Source organism: Canis aureus, chromosome 2, assembly GCF_053574225.1.
Source record: "Canis aureus isolate CA01 chromosome 2, VMU_Caureus_v.1.0, whole genome shotgun sequence".
In the NCBI taxonomy this organism is placed as follows: domain Eukaryota; kingdom Metazoa; phylum Chordata; class Mammalia; order Carnivora; family Canidae; genus Canis; species Canis aureus.
Genome location: NC_135612.1, coordinates 59,988,650 through 60,009,971, shown reverse-complemented (window position 1 = coordinate 60,009,971; position 21,322 = coordinate 59,988,650). Strand labels below are relative to the sequence as shown.

At 51.4% G+C, this 21,322-nt stretch overlaps 1 protein-coding gene across 1 annotated transcript; it reads left to right on the top strand.

Annotated features, from left to right (window-relative positions):
• The first annotated feature begins 12,508 nt into the window (after positions 1–12,508).
• Positions 12,509–19,307, top strand: GRPEL1 (GrpE like 1, mitochondrial). The gene is made up of 4 exons (XM_077875050.1): positions 12,509–12,667; positions 14,544–14,703; positions 15,877–15,958; positions 18,784–19,307. Exons 1-4 carry the CDS (start codon positions 12,564–12,566, stop codon positions 19,128–19,130), a joined length of 693 nt encoding a protein of 230 aa, XP_077731176.1. The 5' UTR covers positions 12,509–12,563; the 3' UTR covers positions 19,131–19,307.
• Positions 19,308–21,322: the final 2,015 nt, after the last annotated feature.

Sequence of the window (21,322 nt, the reverse complement as noted above, 5' to 3'; positions counted from 1 at the left end):
TGGAGGAAGGATGGAGGGAAACACAGTGCCTTCAGACCTCCCAGGGCAGCTGCTAGCTCTGGCCAACAGCCCCCAGAGGAGTTGAGCCCAGCTCTCATTCTCAGCCCAGACAAGAACAAAGACCTCCCAGTGTGGCCAGCACCCTGATGGATGGAGGCATGAAGCTACCTGAAGTAGCTTGGGCAATCCAGAAATGCTTCCTGGAGGAGATGACAGCCAGGCAAAAGATATCTGGGTCAAAAGACATTTACTAGCCAGGCAAAGGAACTTGGGGGGGGGGGGGGGGCAAGGAATGTTCCAGGCTGAGACTCTAGAGAGAACCTAGGGTCTGCAAGATGCTCAGTGTGCTGATGGAGGCAGGGGTCCCTGGGGCCAGCCTTCCTAGGATGTGAGCTGCATCCTGGCAGCAGCAGGGAGCCACCTGGAGGCAGTGAAAAGGAACTACCTAATCAGAAGTTTGCAGCGCAGCCCCCCCCAACCCCCCCAACCTCCTGCTGCCCCACCAATGGCTCCTTTCTGTTCTGAACAAGGGGTGAAATCAGGAAAACCACTTGGCAGATGGGAAACCAGAATATTCCCTTTATTGCCTAGCAAGTTGATTTTGGAGAATGTGGTTTCTATCTGCTGGCCAGGGGGTCTCCAAACACTGAGGCCTGAGCCTCCTCAGTGTGGGCAGGCTTTCACCATGGGGCCCAGAGAAGAAAATGGGGTCCCTGGTAGCAGACCTCCTACGGGAGCTCCCTTCCCCTTAACAGGAAGAGGGAGGCTGGCCAAGGTATGCTGGAGTCCCCTCCCCAAGAGCAGGACACATCAGGAAGGGGACGGCATCAGCTGCTGAGTCCTGGCAGAGCAGACTGCCTGAGGATAGAGGCCCGGAGCCTCCCAGGGAAGTAGGGGCAGGGTCTGTCCCACCATGCCCGGCACTCATGTGTTGTCAGGAGACACAATGGGCTCCAGCCACCACGTAACCAGGACACTGAGGACCAGTCAGGCAGCCTGACCTGCGATCCTCAGCCCAAAGGAAATCCCTGCTCCCTGAATTGCATACGCAGCCGGGATGCCCTGGGAAGCAGGCCCAAGGCTTCCCAGCCAGACCTGCTTTGGCTCAGAGCCGCCGCTGCACAGAACAGCCAGCCCGGGAGCAGAGGCCAGGCCGGGAGCAGAGGTGCAGGTGTGTACGAGTCGGGCTTCCCAGAGAAACAGAAGCAGTGGGATGTGTGGAGATACACATCTCAGAGATGTACTGCAGGATCGGCTCAGGAGCTCACGGAGGCCGGGAAGTCCCACGATCTGCCACCTGCTAGAGGCCCAGGCAAGCTGGCAGGTTGTCAGGCCGGAGCACCCAGAGCACCAGCGTCTGAGGGCGGGAGAGGGGGACGTCTCAGCTCAAGCACGGTGAGCAAATTTGCCCTTCCTCCACCTGTGCCTTCTCCTGGGGCCCTCGGTGGAGTGGAGAGAGCCCCCCGTGTTGGGGAGTGCTCATCTCTTCCAGAGACAGACGTACCCAGAAATAACGTGCCACCATCTATCCAGCATCCCTGACTGAGGCCAGCCAAGCTGACGCATAAGCTTGACCATTGCAAGGTCCTGGCTCTGATTTGATCACAAAACACCGTGTGCCCCCGAGACAGCCAGCCACCCACCCCCTGTTTCCAAAGACCTAAGGTGTACCTGGCCCTCTGCTTGCTGGGTGTTGGGGATCCAGAAATGAAAATAAAAGATCCCTTCCCTCCCTTCAAGGACCCCATGGTCCAGGGAACACACAGGTTAGTCCTTCCCTCTGGGGACAATGTACCAGGGTCAGCCGGCCTGTGGCACGAGAGCTGTCGCGCCCCCTCCCGCCACCACAGCAGGCATCAGTGGTCCACCTGGGGTTCCCTTCAGCCTGAAGGCAGGCTCCTCTCCCTCCAGGGGCCTGCAGACAGCTGCTGCCACACCTGCAAAATCCACCTGCCATCCTGATGACTCGGAAGTTCTACCCAAGTGGCTTCCCAGATCCCCATTACTTTGGGCTAGGATTAAAGTCTGATCTGAGTGACCTCCTTGTCACTTTGCCCTCACCCTCTGGGTCTTTCCTCCGCATCCTCACCACATTATGCATCACCTTTCATTGTAATTGCTAGGTCAGCCAGCAGTTGCCTGATTTCCTCCACTGACAGCAAGCTCACTACCTCTGGTGATCACGTTCTTTATGTGGGTCCCAAACCCCTCCCTTCTACCCACAGGTCCTTCATGGTGCAAGCTTGACTTGAAAGGCCCTACATCAACCAATAACTATAGCTACTTACCACAGACTGAGACCTGGCATCCCTCCTCCTGTCTGACACCCACCTCACCCCCCCCGGGTCCCGAAATGGCTCAGTACATGAGCAAATGAATGAACCACAGCAACTGTGTGAAGTCTCAGCAGGCTGTCCTCATCCCTTTTCACAGACAGGGACTGGGTCCCAGAGAGTCAAGAGAGTGTCACCCTGCAAACCAGTGGCAGAGGCGACACTGGAAGCCATGCTTCCTCCCACCCAGAACGTTGCCCCTTCTGAGAGAATATCCTGCAGAGGCAGAAGCTAACATCTACCCTCCAAGCCCCTCTTCTCACTGGCTCCCCCAACAGCTGCCCTGCATGCATTCCATGCTCCGCCTTCCAGAACCTTCTCTTTCTGTTTCCTCCCTTTCCACCATCTGGGATGGTAGTCTGCACTTGAACCACCTGTTCCCTTAGCTGTTCCCCAAAGACAGTGGCCTGGCCTCGTGTTGGCATTCACAGCGCATGATAAAGGATAAGAGATGTGAGTGCATCCTCGAGGGTGGGCAGGGGGAAGAACCCCCGTGAGACCAGTCATGGGGAGAAGAGAGAGGAGGAGGCCCAGCAGGAAGAGACAATGCCATAAGCTCTAAAAAGATGAAAGACAGCATTCGCCTGTGGATGCTTATCAACAGCTGTTGAAGCTGTCATCCTGGGCAGCACCTGAGCAGCTCCAGAATGACTGCAGTCTAAACGTCAGGTAGCGGCAAGTGTTGGCGTGGCTGTGGAGAAATGGGCAACCTCCCGCACTGCTGGTGGGCACGGAAAATGGTACAGCTGCTCTGGAAAGTCATCTGGTGCTGCCTCAATGGTTAAACAGAGTTACCATATGACCCAGCAATTCCACTCCCGGGGATGTGCCCCATAAAAATGGAAATATGTCCACATAAAAATATGTACATGAATGTTTATAGCACCATGATTCATAGTAGCAAAACATAGAAACAATCCAAAGGTCCACTGAGTGGTGAATGCATAAACAAATGGACTAGATCCATACAATGGAATATAGTGGAATATTCCCAGCCATAAAAAAAGAATGAAGTGCTGGGGTGCCTGGGTGATGAAGTCAGTTAAGCATCTGAATCTTGGTTTCAGCTCGGGTCATGATCTTGGGGTCACAGAATTTAGCCCCACATGGGGCTCTGTGCTCAAAGGGAGGATGCTTGAGATTCTCTCTCTTCCTCTCCCTCTGCCCCTCCTGCTTGTGCTCTTTCTCTCTGCCTCTAAAATAAAAAATAAAAAATAAAAAACTAAAAAAAAAAAAGAGGAATGAGGTACTGACATGTGCTACCATATGGATGAACCTTTAAAACATTCTGCCAAATAAAGGAAACCAGTCGCAAAAGACTGCATAGTATATGACTCCATTTATATGAAATGTCCTAGAGAGGAAAATCTATATAGGAGGTAGCCAGGAGCTAGGGGTGGAAAGGAGGGGGGTGACCGCTAATGGGCACAGGGTTTCTTCTGGTGGTGACAAAAATGTTCTAGAACTAATTGTGGTGATAGTTGTACACGTCTGTAAATATACTGAAAACCACTGAAGGATACACCTTAAAAAAGTGAGTTGTGGTGTGTGAATCATATCTCAATAAAGCTGCCTAAGAAAATATCGTTAAGGAAAAAGGTAAGGTAAATTATTGACCTCATCTTCTCCCTTAAATGGAAATAGAAGAACCAATGAAACTCCAAGTAAATAGCAGAAAAGAAATAATAATGAGAGCAGAAATCAATGAAATAGACATAGAAAAAACAATATAGAGAAAAATCTGTAAAATCGAAACCCAGTCTTTTGAGAAGGTGGATGGAATTTACAGACTCTAGTTAAACAGATCAGGAAAAAAAAGAGAGAAAGTGCTAATTACCAGGACTGAAAGATGACATCATTACAGATCCTACAGATTTTTTTTTTTTTAATTTTTGCTCAGTTTGTATCCAAACCCCAGACTTGGACTGAAAAACACTTCAGTTCTGTCTAGCGACATGAAGTCTCTGCAAGAAGAAACAAAAGTCAGCAGAAACAGTTTCAGTTTTACAAAATGCAACCTTGCACATTTTTCAGGTTGTTTTAGGTAAACAATCACAAAACAGTGAGATAAGCATCTTGATGGAAGAAGCCAAGTACTTCCTTCCAGCCTCAGGATTCCCTCTGATTGACACAAGGCAGGATCCCAAGAGCAGTCCCTGTAGGTGGGCGGGGACCGGTGAAAGAGCCAGTAAATGCTTGTGGTGGTGGCGGCTGTTCTACTTTGCCCTGGGGCAGAGCGTGGCACAGAAGTTGGCTCTTGGAATGGGAGCAGGAATTCTGTATTCTCCACCAAACATTCCCTGAGCGTGTCCTCCGCCCAGACCTCAAGACACCGAAAGGAGTAAAGGTCTGAGTCTGATCTGACGGTACTTAGGTGCCAGAAGGGTTGAGATGGGGGGCTGTGGGATAGAGATGGAGATGTACTTTGCATATGAGAAGGGCATGCATTTGGTGGGCAGATTGTGGTGGGTTACATGGTATCCCCTCGACAGACACTTTGAAGTCCTAAGCCCCAGTGCCTGTCAATGTGACCTTTTGGGAAAGAAGACTTTGCAGGTGTAATTAGATAGGACAAAGCCCCAGTGGAGTCAAGCGGGCTCTACTCTGATATGACTGGTGCCTTAAAAGAAATGGGAAATCTGGATGCAGACGTAGCAGCAAGAAATAATTTCTGTTGTTTGAAGCCGAGCATCTGAGTTTCCTAGGTAGGTGACAAAGGACCACAAACTGGCTGGCTCTAACCATAGGATCTCCTGGTCTCACAATGCTGGAGGCTGAAGGTGGGCAGGCTTGGCTCCTCCTGGGGCCTTGAGGGAGGATCTGTTCCCGGCCTCTCCACCACTCTGCTTCTGGGGTTTGCGGGCCTCCTTCACTCTCCCTGGCCACAGACATGCTGCCCATCTCCGCATCCATCCTCACACAGCGCTCTCCCTGTGTCCACATGTCCCCTTTCTTTTTTTTTTTTTCCCTAAGATTTTATTTATTTATTTACTCATGAGAGACCCAGAGAGAGAGGCAGAGACACAGACAGAGAGAGAAGCAGGCTCCCTACAGGGAGCCTGATGCAGGACTCAATCCCAGGACTCCGGGATCATGCCCTGGGCCAAAGACAGACGCTCAACCACTGAGCCACCCAGGTGCCCCCACATGTCCCCTTTCTATAAGGACACCTACTGTGTTGGACTGGGGCCCAGCCTGGTGGCCTCATTTTAACTTGATGACCCCGCAAAGACCTTGTCTCCAAATCAGGTCACATTCTGAGGTCCTGGGGGTTAAGACCTCAACATTTAAATTTTGAGAGGGCACAATTTATAAGGTTCTGGACCTGGTAGTTTTGTTTGTATTTTCTCATCCATTGTAGATTTACAATGTAAATGGGCCATAACATGGATCAATCTTGTTTTTGTGAGAAGTAGGTAATTTATTGGTCTTGCATGTTTGACGATGACGATGCAGAGGACCTGCCCAAAGCAAGAGGCTTCGAGCAGGTGCGACGCCCTTCCATTCCTGATTCTCTGTCAGGGTTTCCCTAAGCATGTCCATTCCCACTTCTGGCAAAATGTTTCCAAACCCGTATCAGGTTTTTTATTTTTTTTACATTATTTTTTAAATTGCGGCAAAATATATACAACTTAAAATTAGCCATTTTAGCCATTTTTTAGAGTACAGCTCAGTGACTTTACGTACATTTACTTTGTTGTGTAGCCATCACCCCATCCATCTCCAGAACTTTCCAAACAGAAACTCTGCCCCCATGACACACTCGCTCCCCCGTCCCCTCCTGAGCCCCTCGTAACCGCTACTCCTGTCTCTACAGACTTGCCTATTCGGGGTATTCCCTACAAGTGGAATCACATAATATTAGTCCTTTTATTGCCTGGCTTGCTTTCGCTGAGCACAATGTTGTCCAGTTTCAACTATGTTATGGCAGGTGTCGGAATCTTCTTCCTCATTAAGGCTAAATAACATCGCGTCGCACGGATGGGCCGCACTGCGTTTCTGTACCTCCATCCAAGGGCCTGGTGCCTCTTCCACCTCTCAGCTACTGGGAACAGTACTGTCACAAACATGACAAATGTCTCTGAGTTCCTACTCTCAGTGCCTTCAGGTGAACACCTAGGAGTGCAATTTCTCATCCCAGATACCTTTAATGTTCAAAAGTCTTTAGGCGGGGATCCCTGGGTGGCGCAGTGGTTTGGCGCCTGCCTTTGGCCCAGGGCGCGATCCTGGAGACCCGGGATTGAGTCCCACATGGGGCTCCCGGTGCATGGAGCCTGCTTCTCCCTCTGCCTGTGTCTCTGCCTCTCTCTCTCTCTCTCTCTCTCTGTGACTATCATAAATAAATAAAATTAAAAAAAAAAAGTCTTTAGGCCTAGGCACTTGGATCTTACCTGATTGTCTGATAAGTTGGTAGAAACCAAAACATCTCTCCATGGATTTCTAGATGGAAACTGTGGAAACTCAACAGTTCTCTGGAGGGCAGGGTGAGGCCTGGCATCTGGCCTCCTTCCTCGGCTTCTCTACTCGGCCCCACTCACTCTGCCTCCACCCCACCGACCTGCCCAGAGGTGGGGGACCAGAGCCCCTGATGCAAGCAAGCGTCATGCTTGGGGGCAGGCTGGAGGGTTTCCCTGCAGCAGGCGCACAGTCTTGTCATTGAACGGATGTTAGGACTCGCTCACACTGTCTGGACGCAGCTGGGATGAACCCCCAGATGGGGAAACGGGGAAAGTAGCAGCAAAAGTCACAGTGGGAGTCAGACGTCCATTGGGTCTGAAAAGTGAAATAACACGGGGACTGAGGTTCCCAGAGCCAGAGCACACATGCATGTATGCGCGCGCACACACACAGAGACAGACACACAGACACGGCTCCAGCTCAAGCTCTGGCCCTGGGTTCTGGCCTTGTCATCGAGATCATGGTGAAGCAGCCACACTGTGGGACCTCGATGCACTTACCAAGACAGGGAACAGTGGGTGCTAGAAAGAGCATGAGGCCCAGAGCACCAGAGGGTGGCACTTGCACCCTGGACTCGGCATGGTCCCTCCTCTGTCCACGGGGGTTACAGCCGCGCCTGCCCCTGATGTGACCATCAGGAGGCACTATGGGGACAACCGTCAGTGGTAAGCGACAGAAGCCCGGCTCAAAGCAAATTAGGCACATGGTGCCTATCTGTACGTGGCTCTTCCGGCGGGGACAGGTGTGGACATGCCTCATGAATGAAGAAAGGACTTCCAGGATTTTGGCTCTGGAACGGGGACTCGGACCCTCAGACCAGGGTCTCCCGCCTTCCCTCCCCCGAGGCCTGGTGGGCAGGATCATGGGGCTCCAGACACCCGTCTCCTCGCGTGGGGACCCTGGCACATAGTGGGTCCTCGGAAAGAACAGGCAAATGATGTTCCCTTCCCGCAGCCATCAACACCACCACCATCACCACCAGCAGCAAAAGAGAATCATCCTGCAAAACCTCCTTAAAACATTATACATGTGGGTCATCTGGGTGGCTCAGGGGTTGAACATTTGCCTTCTGCTCAGGGCGTGATCCCGGGGTCCTGGGATGGAGTCCCACATCGGGCTCCCCGCAGGGAGCCTGCTTCTCCCTCTGCCTGTGTCTCTGCCTCTCTCTCTGTGTGTGTCTCTCATGAATAAATCTTTAAAAAAATAAAACATTATGTGTGTTTTTGAAACCCAATTTTTGAGAAGCAGGTTCTGGACCAAAGTGTGTTTGCTTCCTACCCAGAGGCTGCTTGTTCCAGAAACAAAGCTCAGCACTGGCTGTCTGTGGCACCACGTGGGGCTCTCAGGATGCTGTTTGTGGCTCATGGCGTGGGCAGACAGGCGGAGGACTGGCAGGAGGATAGGCTTCTCCCCAGGGTCACAGGCCTGGCCAAGCCCCAGTTTGCTTTCCTGTGGCCTTCCATCACTGGCTTTGTTTCTGGAAAAGATCTTTAGTTTTGCAAACTCCCTTTGGAGAAGGTGTTTTCTGAGTTTTCACACCTCAGGGAAAAGCGGTCCAATGCGTGACAACACAGCTCTAATTTCATGACAAGGGATGACATTCTGATCTAGTCACCAGTGAGCTTTTTCTACTCAGACTTCCCAGGGGCCCTGGGGCTTACATCCACTCAGTGGGGTCACACTGAGCACCAGGCCCTATAACCACAGGCTGCTGAGATCCACCACGGAGAGAACAGACCCCATGGGCTTGTGATCAATCCTAGCTCAGGGTCAGGGGGGAAACAAAGAACACAGGCCCTCAGCTTCCTCCCAGGGATGCGAGAGAGCTGCAGAAGGTGGGGGAAGGCTGCTGCACCGAGGTGACCCCACCATTTGCATCTTCCATTGCCTCTATAATAATCCCCATTATTTTTCTAATGAGAAACCATCCGTCCTGCCAATCCTCACCCACAGTGCTTTTCGTGGCTCTGATTTCTTTCTGGCTGATGATAAATTCAACCAACACACAGGAGGGTTCCAAATGCAGGGGGCTTGTGGTGAACAATTCAATCAGCCTTAGATTCAAACAATCTCTCATGTCCACAGACTTTGTAAGAAGCTCTCCCTGGGATTTGAAGGGCTTGCTGCCTCCTCCCTCCTTCCTTCAGGTAAGCCAAAGCCACCCTCTCCCCACCTCTGGGGAAGAGAAGCCTGCACCCACAGCGGGCCCCTGACCACACCTGGAGCAGCTGGTTCTAACTGCTGTCTGTCCGATGTTCTCAGAAAACATGCTGAGTTACTGTTGCATTAGCTTTCTTCTCTGTGCAACTGATATGGCTTTTTGCAGAAAGCTTTTTTTTTTTTTCTTTTTTCAGATTATTTATTTATTTATTCATGAGAAACAGAGAGAGAGGCAGAGACACCGGCAGAGGGAGAAGCAGGCTCCATGCAGGGAGCCTGATGTGGGACTCGATCCCAGGATCCCAGGATCACGCCCTGAGCTAAAGGCAGATGCTCAACCACTGAGCCATCCAAGTGCCCAGTTATTTCAATGGGAACCTCTGTGGCCCCTTCTGGTGGCATTTTCTTACCCAGAACATCCTTTCCACTCGGATCCAGCATACTAGGGACAAGTGGTGGACATGTTCTCACGTGTTCTCACGCTCTGAAGCTCTCTGACAACCCCTGCTGGAGGAACCTCTCCACTTTTAAAGGACTCCCCAAGGTCAACCCCATTGGATAATCTCCAGGAAGGCCAACTGGCTTGAACCTTTTGTTACATCTGCAAAGTGCCTTCAGAGCAGCATCAGGATTTGTGTTGGATGGGATAACCAGAGGATGGGTATCTTGGGGCCCATCTTTAGATGGCTACCACACCTGTTATGCCCATTTTCGTTTTAGAGATGGAAAAAGAAAGTGGGAGAAGGGCAGACGGAGAGGGAGAGACTCTCAAGCAGACTCCATGACCAGCATGGAACCCAATGCAGAACTTGATCTCAGGACGGTGAGATCATGACCTGAGCAGAAATCAGGAGTCGGACGTTCAACCAACTGAGCCACTCAGATGCCCCGACCATGCTTTTTATTGGTTTATTTCAGAGTTGGACAAAAGGATGAAAATCCATGTCCCTGCTCAGGGACAATGGTAATAATGCGGTTTGTGGCAGGAGCCAACACTCTGGGTGGACAGATGCAGGATCTGGCTTCACATCTGACGGCCACACGGAAGTTGAGATTGGTCGAGGGAAATATACAAAAGCTCTGCCTTGGGGATCCCTGGGTGGCTCAGCGGTTTAGCGCCTGCCATTGGCTCAGGGCATGATCCTGGAGTCCCGGGATGGAGTCCGCATTGGGCTCCCTGCATGGAGCCTGCTTCTCCTTCTGCCTGTGTCTCTGCCTCTCTCTCTCTCTCTCTGTGTGTCTCAAATAAATAAATAAATATCTTTAAAAAAAAAAAACTCTGCCTTTTTCTGCCTTCATGACCTTGAAGAAGTCACCTAACCTGGCTGGGCTTTGTCCCCTCATCACCATATTGTGTGCTGATCTGAAAGGACCTCTGCCCAGAGCCTGGCACCCATCAGCTCTCGTCTATTGTGAGGATCACACTCACAGCCACATGCTGTTGAGCCATCTGTCTGCACAACTCTCACCTGAGGACGCCTTCTTAAATGTCACCCCCTCCTTGTTGGGGGCACCATACACCATTTAGCTTGTTTTTCCCACATCCCCGCCCGGACCACCTGTGCCCTTTGCTGAAAGTGTGTTCTGTGGGCTGATCCAGGACTCTTCCCAGAGAAGCGGCCTCCTCGCCATGTGGAGAGGACCTGCACTGAGTTGATGAAGACCTCAGGGAACTACCTGAGCTGGGTCCCTAGAGCAGTAGCAAAAGGCCATCTTTGTATGTAACACCCCAGCTCCCTCTTGGAGCAGTTCCAAACACGGCCACCAGGTGGCAGCACAGGCAGCCCCTGTGGAGGGAGATTCCGAGGGGCAGGACCCAGACTCCGGGCTTGGCTTCCCGGCAGGCCTGCACCAACTGTCCCCAGTGTGGCATCACACTGCCACGACCCGTGCTTGTCTCTGTCTCGGGACCAAGTGGCTATAACTCTCTGTTGATTGCCCTCATGCTGCACTGTAAGCTATTTGGGATGCCCATCGGATTCCCTCTGAGCCCAAAGAAGTTAGGAAATGAATATTTGTCTCTTTTAAACTTCACAACATAGGACGCCTGGGTGGCTCAGTGATGGAGCGTCCGCCTTCAGCTCAGGGCGTGATCCCGGGGTCCTGGGAACCGAGTCCTGCACTGGGCTCCCAAGAGGGAGCCTGCTTCTCCCGCGGCCTGTCTCTGCCTCTCTTTCTCTGTGTCTCTCATGAATACGCAAAATCTTCTAAAAAATTAAACTTCACAATAAATATGATCACCGTTCTACAGGTGAGCGGATCCAGGACTGAGGCCAAGGGCAATTAAGTGGCTTGCCCAATGTCACAGCCAGTGAGAAATATGACATCATTGTTACATTTTATTAGAGGAAATTTCCAACATACGAAAGAAGAGTTATGACTCAGATGGTATTCACCATCCAGCCTCAACTATCAACATTTTGCCGCTGAGTTTCTCCTACCCTGTTTTTGTTTTTACGAGAGTATTTATCAAGCCAATCCTAAACACGGTGGCAATATAGTACAAATACTCCTGTTTGCATCTCTAAACCACCGGGCCACCCTCTCTCCTTAACGTGACTCCTTACTAATACTGTTCGTGTTCGCATCTCACTTTGTCACAAATATCTTTTGTACCGTTGGTTTGCTCTATCATGATCCAAATAAGGTCCAGGCACCCGTTTAATCATGTCTTCAAGCGTCTATTGTCCACCGGCTCACTTCCTTCCTTCTCCTCCAGCCCCTTAATCAATCCACAAGCCGGGTCATCGTTCCACACAGCAGCCCACCTCCTGGATCTGGCTGCTCGCCGGTCCCTGCAGCGGGCACAGACTCGGCACAGAGTAGGTGTTGGCTCGACATTTTCAAGGATTTTAATGAGAGCCGGGCAAAGAGCAGAGGCTTGGTCCTCGGGAATGTGATCCTCCGCCTGGGCGGGACCACGGGCTCCAGCTTTCCACCCTGCGGGAGTGGGGGAGGCCACGGCTCCGTCCCTCCGTCCCTCCGACCCGGGGTGCGCGGCAGGGGCTCCCGCCGTCCCTCCCGCCGGCGGACGGGACTTCGGGCCGGCAGCGCTGGAGCAGGAGCCAAGTCGGAGCGCCCGGGACCCCCCGGCGGGGCAGCAGCCCAGGGGCGGCTCCTGTGGAGATGGCGTCGCCAGATGAATGAAAACGTCAGGACCCAGGGCACCCCGCTGCGCCCCCGCGCCCCCCCCGCCCCCCCCCGCCCCGGCCCGCTCCCGCAGCGCAGGCGGCGGAAATGCCGAGGAGTCGCGCAAACGGAGTCTCGCGCGCCCAGCGCCGCACTTCCGGCGCCCCGCCCCCCCACGCTTCTCCCCCATTGGTCGCACCCTGACCGCGCCCCGCCCGCGAGCGTCTCCTCCCACAGTTCCCTTGACCTTTCACCTCCTCACCTTCTGGGGCTCCGGAAGCCCCAGGCCCCGCCCACCAGGGCGGCGAGGGGGCGGGGCGAGGGAGAGCTGTGCAGTGACCCACAATTATTGGGTAGCACCGTCTGTCCATCAAAGGGGAAGCGGCTCCGGAATGGCTGGAGACACGCGGTTGGGCGGGGAAGGAGACACGGGTCTGCGCGAGTGGCCAGGCCGTCGAGGGGGCGAGCCAGAGGCCTCCGCGCATGCCCGGTGCGTGCGCAGTGCCGACGGCGGCGACGACAGTCATGGCGGCTCGGTGCGTGAGGCTGGCGCGGCACGGCGTCCCGGCTTTGGCGCTGTGTCTCAGGTGAGGGGCGCCCGGCTGCCTGTGACCCAGGAGAGGCGCGGTCCCCAGGGCGGCTCCTCCTCGGGCGGGGCCCTGCGCCGCGTGGGCCCGGGAGCGGGCGTCGTCGGCACGAGCAAGCCGCCCCCCCCCCCGGCGCCTGCCCCTCGGCCGGGGCCTCCGGCGCCCACCCGCCCGCGTGGCGGCCCCTCGCACTCCGCTCGCGCCCCGGCGCCCGGCGGCCCTCCAAGGCCAGGTCGCGCGCGGGGGCCGCGGGGGGCGCTCGGGCTCGTTCCCCTGCGCCGCGGAGGCTCGGCGGCCGGTGCCCTCCTGCCTGCCCCGTGAGGTGTGCGGCGGGGCTTCGGCACCCTGGGCCGGGGGAGCGCACCCGCGTGGGCGGGACACCCGGCGGGGGGTGAGACGCGGTAACCCGGAGGGCCGTGACCGCCCGGGTGCCTGGGGGAGAGGCTTTTATTTTTGGCCACGTAACTCGTGGTTTTGCTACCTGAGCTAATCGCCAGGAAAGCGTCGCCGAGGTAGGGTTAGTTTCTGGCCTTGACAGCGAGTACTGTGGCAAGGGGCTCACGTCGGGGAGTGAGCTCCCAGGAGGGGCTGGCGGGCTCTCTGACTCAGTCTCCCTGTCCGAGCCCGCCCTGCTGCGTCCCTACCCCACTGCTCCCGGCGCCTCCGCGGGCGGGATGGCTGTGCCGGCTGTGACGCCACACCCCGCATCGCACCACGGTCAAGTTATTAGCTTTTTTAAATCACAGAATATGGTAGAGAGGTTCCTGCGTTCCAGCCCGGTAGTGACCGACTGGTGGATCCTTGGGTTCTTCTCCAGGCCCAAGACACGGGTCTGCATACACAGGACTTCTGGTTCGCCCTTTCAGAAGTGGCTTCGTGTTTTGTCCCTTTTCCTGAATCGCATTGTTGACTGCACAGCACACCTGGAGCGAATCACAGAGACGATAGCTTGACGCCCACTTTGGCAGCCGCACTGCATTCCAGACTGTGGAAGCACAGTGCAGTCCGGTGCCCCCAGCTTGTTGCTGCCCAGTGCTGCCAGAAATGTCTTTGTACACGTTTTCTGTACTGATAGCTCTCCTAGTCTTTGAGGCAGTTTCCTTTAATCTGGGAAGAAAATCGACTGTAGTTTGTTTTCAGATTGAAATGTGCAATTGAGAAGAACTTTTAGAAGAAATCTGAGTTTTAAAACCATTCTGTCATACATTAGTAACTTTGTGACCTTGGACTTAACCACGTAACCTTTTTCATGTGGGGATCAGATTGGATAACATCTTGAGTCACTTCCAGTATTAGGTTTAGTGCTCTTTGTTTCCCTCTGTACATCCCCCAGCTTTCCAGCCTCCAAAGCTGACTCCTTATACACATCTTTCAGAGGACCTCTGTACAAAGCCTTTCGTGCTACTCTGAGCCTCCCAAAGCATGGTTCCTCTTTTATCACTTTAAAACCCAAAATTATAGTACTTTGTAGATGTCTTTTTTGACAGTAAGTACCCTAGGGGCGAGATCTCTGCCCAGCCCATCTTTGTCATCAACATCAGCACTGGGCCTCATCTCTAATAGTAGCTACTCCATCAATATGTGATGGTTCTGCATGACCATCTCTCAGGAGGAGGTATGTGGAATGGAAAGAAGAGGTTAGTACTATGGCCTTGGTACACTGACATACTAGTTTAGACACATTACAGAAGATTTTATGTAAGTTAGCTGCTTGTGTACATAATGTACCATTTACTTTTATTAGATCTAAGATAAATTCTCCCCCGTAGGTCAGTAGCATGTAGTTTTAAATTATCTCAAATTCCTGAAATTAAACATCTGACTTTTTAGCAAAAAACCCATAGTCTTGATTCATAGTGTTGTGGACTTGGTTTAGGCCATCTCCTCGGCTGTTGTGCACAGCTACAAAACAGAAGAATGGCCGGAACTTGGAAGAGGATGTGGGTCAAAATGAACAGAAGACAGATACTCCCTCTACAGAGAAGACACTCATGGACGAGAAGGTCAAGCTAGAAGAGCAGCTGAAGGAGACCATGGTAAGGTCACGCAGGTTCTTGTGGGGAAGTGTGATCTTTTGAACTCCAGGGGAGGTTCTTCAGATGACCTCTGGCCAGATGAGTTTGGTCATTTTTCTAAGAACTATGTGGCTTTGGTTCTGTCATGAGAGTCTTCACGTGCTGCCTAGATAATATTGAATTGAGACTTGAGACAGTCTTTACAAGTGAAGAGCACTGCAGCACTTAAGCTGGGTCTTAGGGGAAGATGGATTGGGGCCAGAGGTGTGGTTATGTGGTGCCCTCATGAGGGGAGGAGATTTGTGAACTAGTTAGAAGGATGCGTTATTACTTGACGTGAAAAGGCATAGGTGGCACAAATCAAGTTAAATATTTGAAAGTGATCATATCAAACACTCTATGCTGGCCCTATTCTAACCACCTTATTGATATTAATCCTCACTGTGAGTCAACTGTTAGAGCCCTGGTTATAGACAAGGAAACTGAAGCACAGAAAGGTTAGGTAACATTCCCCAGGTTGTTTAGCTACCGAGTGGCAGAACCCAGGTTTGAGCCTCAGGACCGTTGTTCTTCACCACTGCACTAGAATCACCTGCAGATGGAGGACGGGTGAAGGGCAGAGACGTGGAGCAGTGGGTCTGCATTCTGATAGAAGTGCTCAGGAGGTGAGCAGCATGACAGGAAAACTGGTGAGAAGTGGAGACGGTGCCAGCATTGGGTGATTGTTACCCACTCAGTGTTGGGACGCAGCCTTTGGGCAACAGTCAGAATACCAGCGGCTCACAGATGGGGTTTTATGTCTTCTGTGGGCTGGTGGTTCTCCTGAACCTCTCCTGGAGGCGTGGGATCTGGGTGCAGCCACCCCGACCAGCATTCTCGGATTCCCTGAACTTGAAAATTCTGTGGGAGTAAGTGGTCCATCCACGGGCCAGTGAGACTGTCAGAACCATGATATCCCTACCCAGCTGGTCACTGCAGGCTACACAAGGAAGTGACCCCTCAACCCCTACTCCCCCCTCATTGGAAATAGCGACACAGCAAAACTGCTTGCTTCTCAGTAAGCTGTGCTGCCTGAAGACTAAGATGTCATATATCATAACGGATGTTACTTGGACTTGGAATTTGTTCCTCTCACATTTGCTTTCTTTGTGCCATGCTTTATTCATGTAAATTTCTTCTTTGCCCCTTTTTTAGGAGAAATACAAGCGAGCTTTGGCAGACACTGAAAACCTGAGGCAGAGGAGCCAAAAATTAGTGGAGGAGGCAAAATTATATGGTAACTTTAGACACACTATCTGATATTGATCCTAGAAAAATAGGGGCAGGGAACGTGGGCGGGGTACCTCTGTGGATGTGGAACCACAGAATCAGCCAGGTGGGAAGGTGGGGAGGCTACTGGGTGTGTTCCCTCCAGTCAAGGTGGGTCTTTACAGCTGTGACCTGCCTCTAGAATTATAAGTGTAATTCCTTCAGTGAAGAGTGTGTGTCGCTCTTCCACGTGAAGACCTGGGTTAATCTGAGGGTATCTGAGGCTGCAGATCATCTCAGCAGCAGGTCAGCCTCACTGATGGTCATTTCCGGAGCTCACTTAGCAGTAACATGTTAAAAAGATCTAAGATGCTGTCAGCAATGTCAGTATTTGGACACTTTTGTCACCGTCCTTCCCATTCTACGTTTGAGACCATTGAGGCTTAAATGACTTGCCGCTCATCACAAAGCTGGGGAGTGGCGGTAGCCATGCTGAGGCCAGGGCTCTCGACACCACGCCTGTGGTGTGTCAGTTAAATGTAAAGGTGCAGTCTGAGTCCTCATGGAACCGTCTGCTCGAACCGGCAGGCACCATTCTCCCACGTTATTGAAGAAGCCCCTCAGGCTCACAGCAACATGTCACAGACTTGCCCAAGGACAGACGCACAAGTACAGACACATGAGAACCAAGATCCAGTCTTGTGCTGCCACATTTAGCATGTAATGAGTTTCTTCTGGAAATACTTCTTATTCCTCTTTCTGGAAATGCCATTCGTTGGCTTCCTGTTGGCCTGGCCTCTAGATGTCTGGGTCCTTTGGGGAGCGGGGCCAGGCCTCCCTTCCTCTCGACATGCTCCCAGCCTGCCCTCTATCAGACCCACACACAGGTTGAGGCTCCGACATTTCTAGTGAGTTCTAGTCCCATGTGTCCTGTCGTTTACCCATTGTCTTCCCCTGGATGTCTTGTGGGTATTTTAACTTTCCCTCTGTCTGCTTTTCTTCCTTATTTTAGTAGAGGATAGTGTCCTCTTTTCCTGGAGCTTACTTAGGGCAGGAATCTGAGGTGACCAGTTCCTGTCCCTCATCCTCGTATTTCCCCAATCCCACAAGCCCTGAGTGGCTGGCCCCCCATTTGTCCACTTCCTCCACTGCCATTACTCTGATCCCAGGCGGCGTCAGTACTCACCCTGCCACACTCCAAGCCAAAGTGATTTTGGAATACAGCCTTACCTCACTTTACTGTGCTTCATGGATAATGCAGTTTTTACAGATCAAAGGTTTGTTGCAACCCTGTGTCGACCAAGCATTTTTTCCACTAATGTCTGCTCATTTCGTGTCTCTGTGTCACATTTTGGTGATTCTCACAGTAGTTTAGCTTTTCATTATTACCATATTTGTTATGCTCTGTGGTCATACCTCACTGAGAGCTCAAATGATAATCAACATTTTTTAAGCAAAAAGATATTTTTAAGGTATGTGTGATTTTTTTATACATCATACTACCTACCGCACACTTAATAGTCTATGGCATAAACATAACTTCTGTATGTACTGAGAAACCAAAAAATTCATTTGACTCCCTCTATGAGATACTTGTTGTGTTGGGGTGTCTGCAGCTAGAACTGCAGTGTTTGTGAGGTATGCCCGCACAGTGTGACCACACCACGTCCACACATTCTGCTACTCCACCTGGAACCTTCAGCTACTCTGAGTCTGCCTCTTCCTGTGCACTGGCTGTCCTTTAGTCCTTGAATGTTTCGATAACTCTTCAGGCCTTGGTTCACAGACTTCTCTGAGTCTCTAAGTCTAAATGATTAAGTTCCTTGGTATAATCTTTCCTCAGCCCTGAGGAATGCTCCTTCGTGGAGGTGGGATTTGTAATTGCGTCTATTCGTGTGATTATTTGATGCCTATCTCAGACCATACATTCCATGAGGGCAGACCATCCTGAGAACTGGTACACGCTTGATCCATGATAGACGCCCATGATTTTATCAGATAAGCAGACATTTTCCGGTTTCATTTTAAAGCAGGAGGGGAAAGTATTGTGACAAGAAAGTTGTACACTGGCATTGCCTCCTGCAGAGTTGAGTGTGAGGTGATGCAGTTGTGCCCGGTCTTGGCCTGGCTGAAGCAGATGCCCACTTGGAGCCCCCGGTCACCCCTGATTTCCATTTAGCATCTGTAGTCTTTAAATTTTTTTTTATTTATTCATGAGAGACATGAAGGAGAGGGAGAAGCAGGCTCCCCATAGGGAGCCCGATGTGGGACTCCATCCCCCGACCCGGGATCACGCCCTGAGCCAAAGGTAGACTCTCAGCCACTGAGCCACTCAGGCATCCCTTATAGCCTTTTCTTGAAACCACAAGCAATTTGATACAATACACTGCCTTGAAGTTTGACTTCTCATAAATGATTTCCGGTTAGGTTAGGGTTAAGGCTTCGGTGTGTCCTGGGAACTTGGACCCCACAGTGCTGGCAGGGCAGCTGCCCCTCCCTCGGCATCATGTCCTTGGGGGTGAGGTGTCCTGTGGCTAAGGTGTTGTGTCCTCACCTGGGCCAGGATTGATGGCGAGATGGTTCTGCCCTTTGGGAGCTGTTTGTCTTTGTTCTTAATTAGCTGTTGTCTAAACCCAGAAAAGATCTCTTTTTTGGGCTTTATGGTAGGTTTTTTTTTTTTTTTTTTTTTTTTTTTTTTTTTTTTTTTTTAAACCTTTGAAATTTGAGGACAGATGAATAGTTTGAAATGTTATTTTTCAATAGTTTGTGCATGAGGTCGGCAGGGTGTTAGAGCTTTCTAGTCCCCCTGCCGGTGATAGGGAATGCGAATGATGGTATCTTCACTTTGTTTAGGCATCCAGGGCTTCTGCAAGGACTTGCTGGAGGTCGCGGACATCTTGGAGAAAGCAACACAGAGTGTCCCAAAGGAAGAGGTTAAAGACGACAATCCTCACCTGAAGAACCTCTACGAGGGGCTCGTAATGACCGAGGTCCAGATCCAGAAGGTGTTCACAAAGCATGGCTTACTCCGGCTGAACCCCGTAGGGGCCAGGTTCGATCCCTACGAGCACGAGGCCCTGTTCCACACACCGGTGGAAGGGAAGGAGCCAGGCACGGTGGCACTGGTCAGCAAAGTGGGGTACAAGCTGCATGGGCGCACTCTAAGACCTGCCCTGGTGGGGGTGGTGAAGGAGGCTTAGCTGCCTCCGAAGGGCTTCCATGGGGTTTTTGTAATCACTTGCTGTCACTCTTGAAAGCCTGGTTCATTTTCTCTATGAGTACTTTTGACCCTTTCCCAAACCTTGTTGGAAAGCTTTAGTAACCAGTGGCTAAACAGAAAATTAAGCCGGTTGCGCAGATGTGTTCATGAACTTTAATTTGGGAGTCTGTTCATTGATTTCTAATACACCTTTAATAGCTGCGCACGCTTAGAGAACAGGCCGGCGGGTCACTACTGGACTGTGGGTGTCAAGGATAAAGCTCCAGCTGCTTAAAGCCTGGTGGTATCCAAATCCCATGAACAAATAAAACACCTTCGGGAACCCTGCTGTTTGGCTGGCCGGCCACCCAGCCTCACCAGGCCCTCCGGCACCCTGGCACACAGGGTCCTGGGTGCTCAGCCCATACCTTCGTTCATTGAAGGGAAGGTGAGACCCTAAGCACGTTCCTTCCCGCCCAGAAAAGCTTCTTGATGCCCCTGCTGAAGAACACGTGTTAGTTCAGTTATAGTTCATTACTGTCCCAGCTGCTGAAATGCCCAAGCCCCGGCTCCCCCAGGAGACCGGGAGTGAGCACATGCATCTCAACAGGTCTCAACCGCCTTATTTTGCTGGTTACTGAATTTGAGAAAATCTTTTTTGCCCTGTTGTTCATCCATTTGTAGAAATTTTCAGATCTCTATTAGCTACTTACCGGAGACCTGAAGGTATTTTCCCTTATAAGATGGACTTTCTCAAAATCCGAGGACTGCTCGCTTGGTGTACTTTAAATGTTAATGTTTAATTTTTAAATTTTATTTAAGAGGATTAAAACCCTACTATGTTTATTTTCCTACTTTCTAGAAGCTATTTTGTGTCCTTGGGTGGAGGAGACCCACCTCCACTAAGCGTGACTTAGCTTTTCCATTCTACACTCACATCTTGAAGCGAAGTGCTTGACACTAGATGCGCGCTCAGATGTTAGCTTCCCTCCTGCCACAGGCTGGCCCAGGACCTGGCCTCTGCTGGGGGCAGATGTCCCACAGCGCCTCGGGTTGGCGACCAGGCAAGGGCCTGCCCACACTCAGAAGCTGGGCAAGATTACCCATGGGTCTACACCGCACCGTAGGCCCTGCCATTCCTCATTCACACAGAGTCAAATGAGCAATCTGTCATAAAGCAGAGAAAATACCACCTTCTAGTCTCTGCTAATAGGTACTTCTGCAATTGAAGGTCAATGCTATTAAATTCATTCACTGCATAAAGAAGGTGGGGCAGTTTACTCGTAATTTTCAGATATAGATAGTATTCCTAAAATTAAAATTTTAATTTATACCGTTTCAAAATATTCTTTTCTTTTCCTTTAAGCAATCTCAAGTTCTTGGTCAAAAACTTGCCCCAGAACTGCAGGCAGTGTGGTGCACTGAGAAAACCCAACTGGGGTCAGAGCTCCACTTTTCATCTGTGTAGCTGTGAGGCTCTCCTTTCACCTTCCTGCAACTCCTTGAAACTGAAACTATATAAAGTAATTTTCAAGTGAATTTCTCTGAGTGTGTGCAGCCCTTCCCTTGTCCAGCTGGAACCACCATCACTGGGAGGCTGCAGAGGCAGATGGGGATGTGCTTTGCCTCCACTGGGGGGTCAGACCTGGTGACCGCATTCCCGTCCAGGGCGTAGGGTTTGCCGGGCCTCAGCCCAGACGTCAACATCTGGTGCAGACAACTGGGCCTTCACCACCGGGATCTGTGCAAGACTTGCCCTTTCCCAGCTGAACTGCCGCTTGCAGGGAAGGAGGGCAGGTGTGAAGGGATTTCTGCCTAATGGCAAATTTAACTCCTACTTTGGAGGAAAAACTGGTTTGACACAGAAGTGCTGAGCTAAAATCTGTCACATGCTGTCCCCGTCCTAACCCTGCAAGCTGGCTCGCGCCAACATGCAGCAATGACACTGCTTTGTTCCCAACTTGTTGAATGTGTAAAGAATGATAAAAATCGTAGTTAGCGTTTTTACATATCCTTGGAATGTGGGCCATCCAGAGAGCATTCTTTTGAGTGGCTGAATTATCTAGGTTTTTGGACTCCAAGACAGTTTAAATTTTGAAAAACCCTAATTTCTGGGAATTAAGGGGACACATTTTAAATATGGAGGTTTAAGGGCCATGAGAAGGCCTGATGTGGCCCACAGAGCTGGAGGGA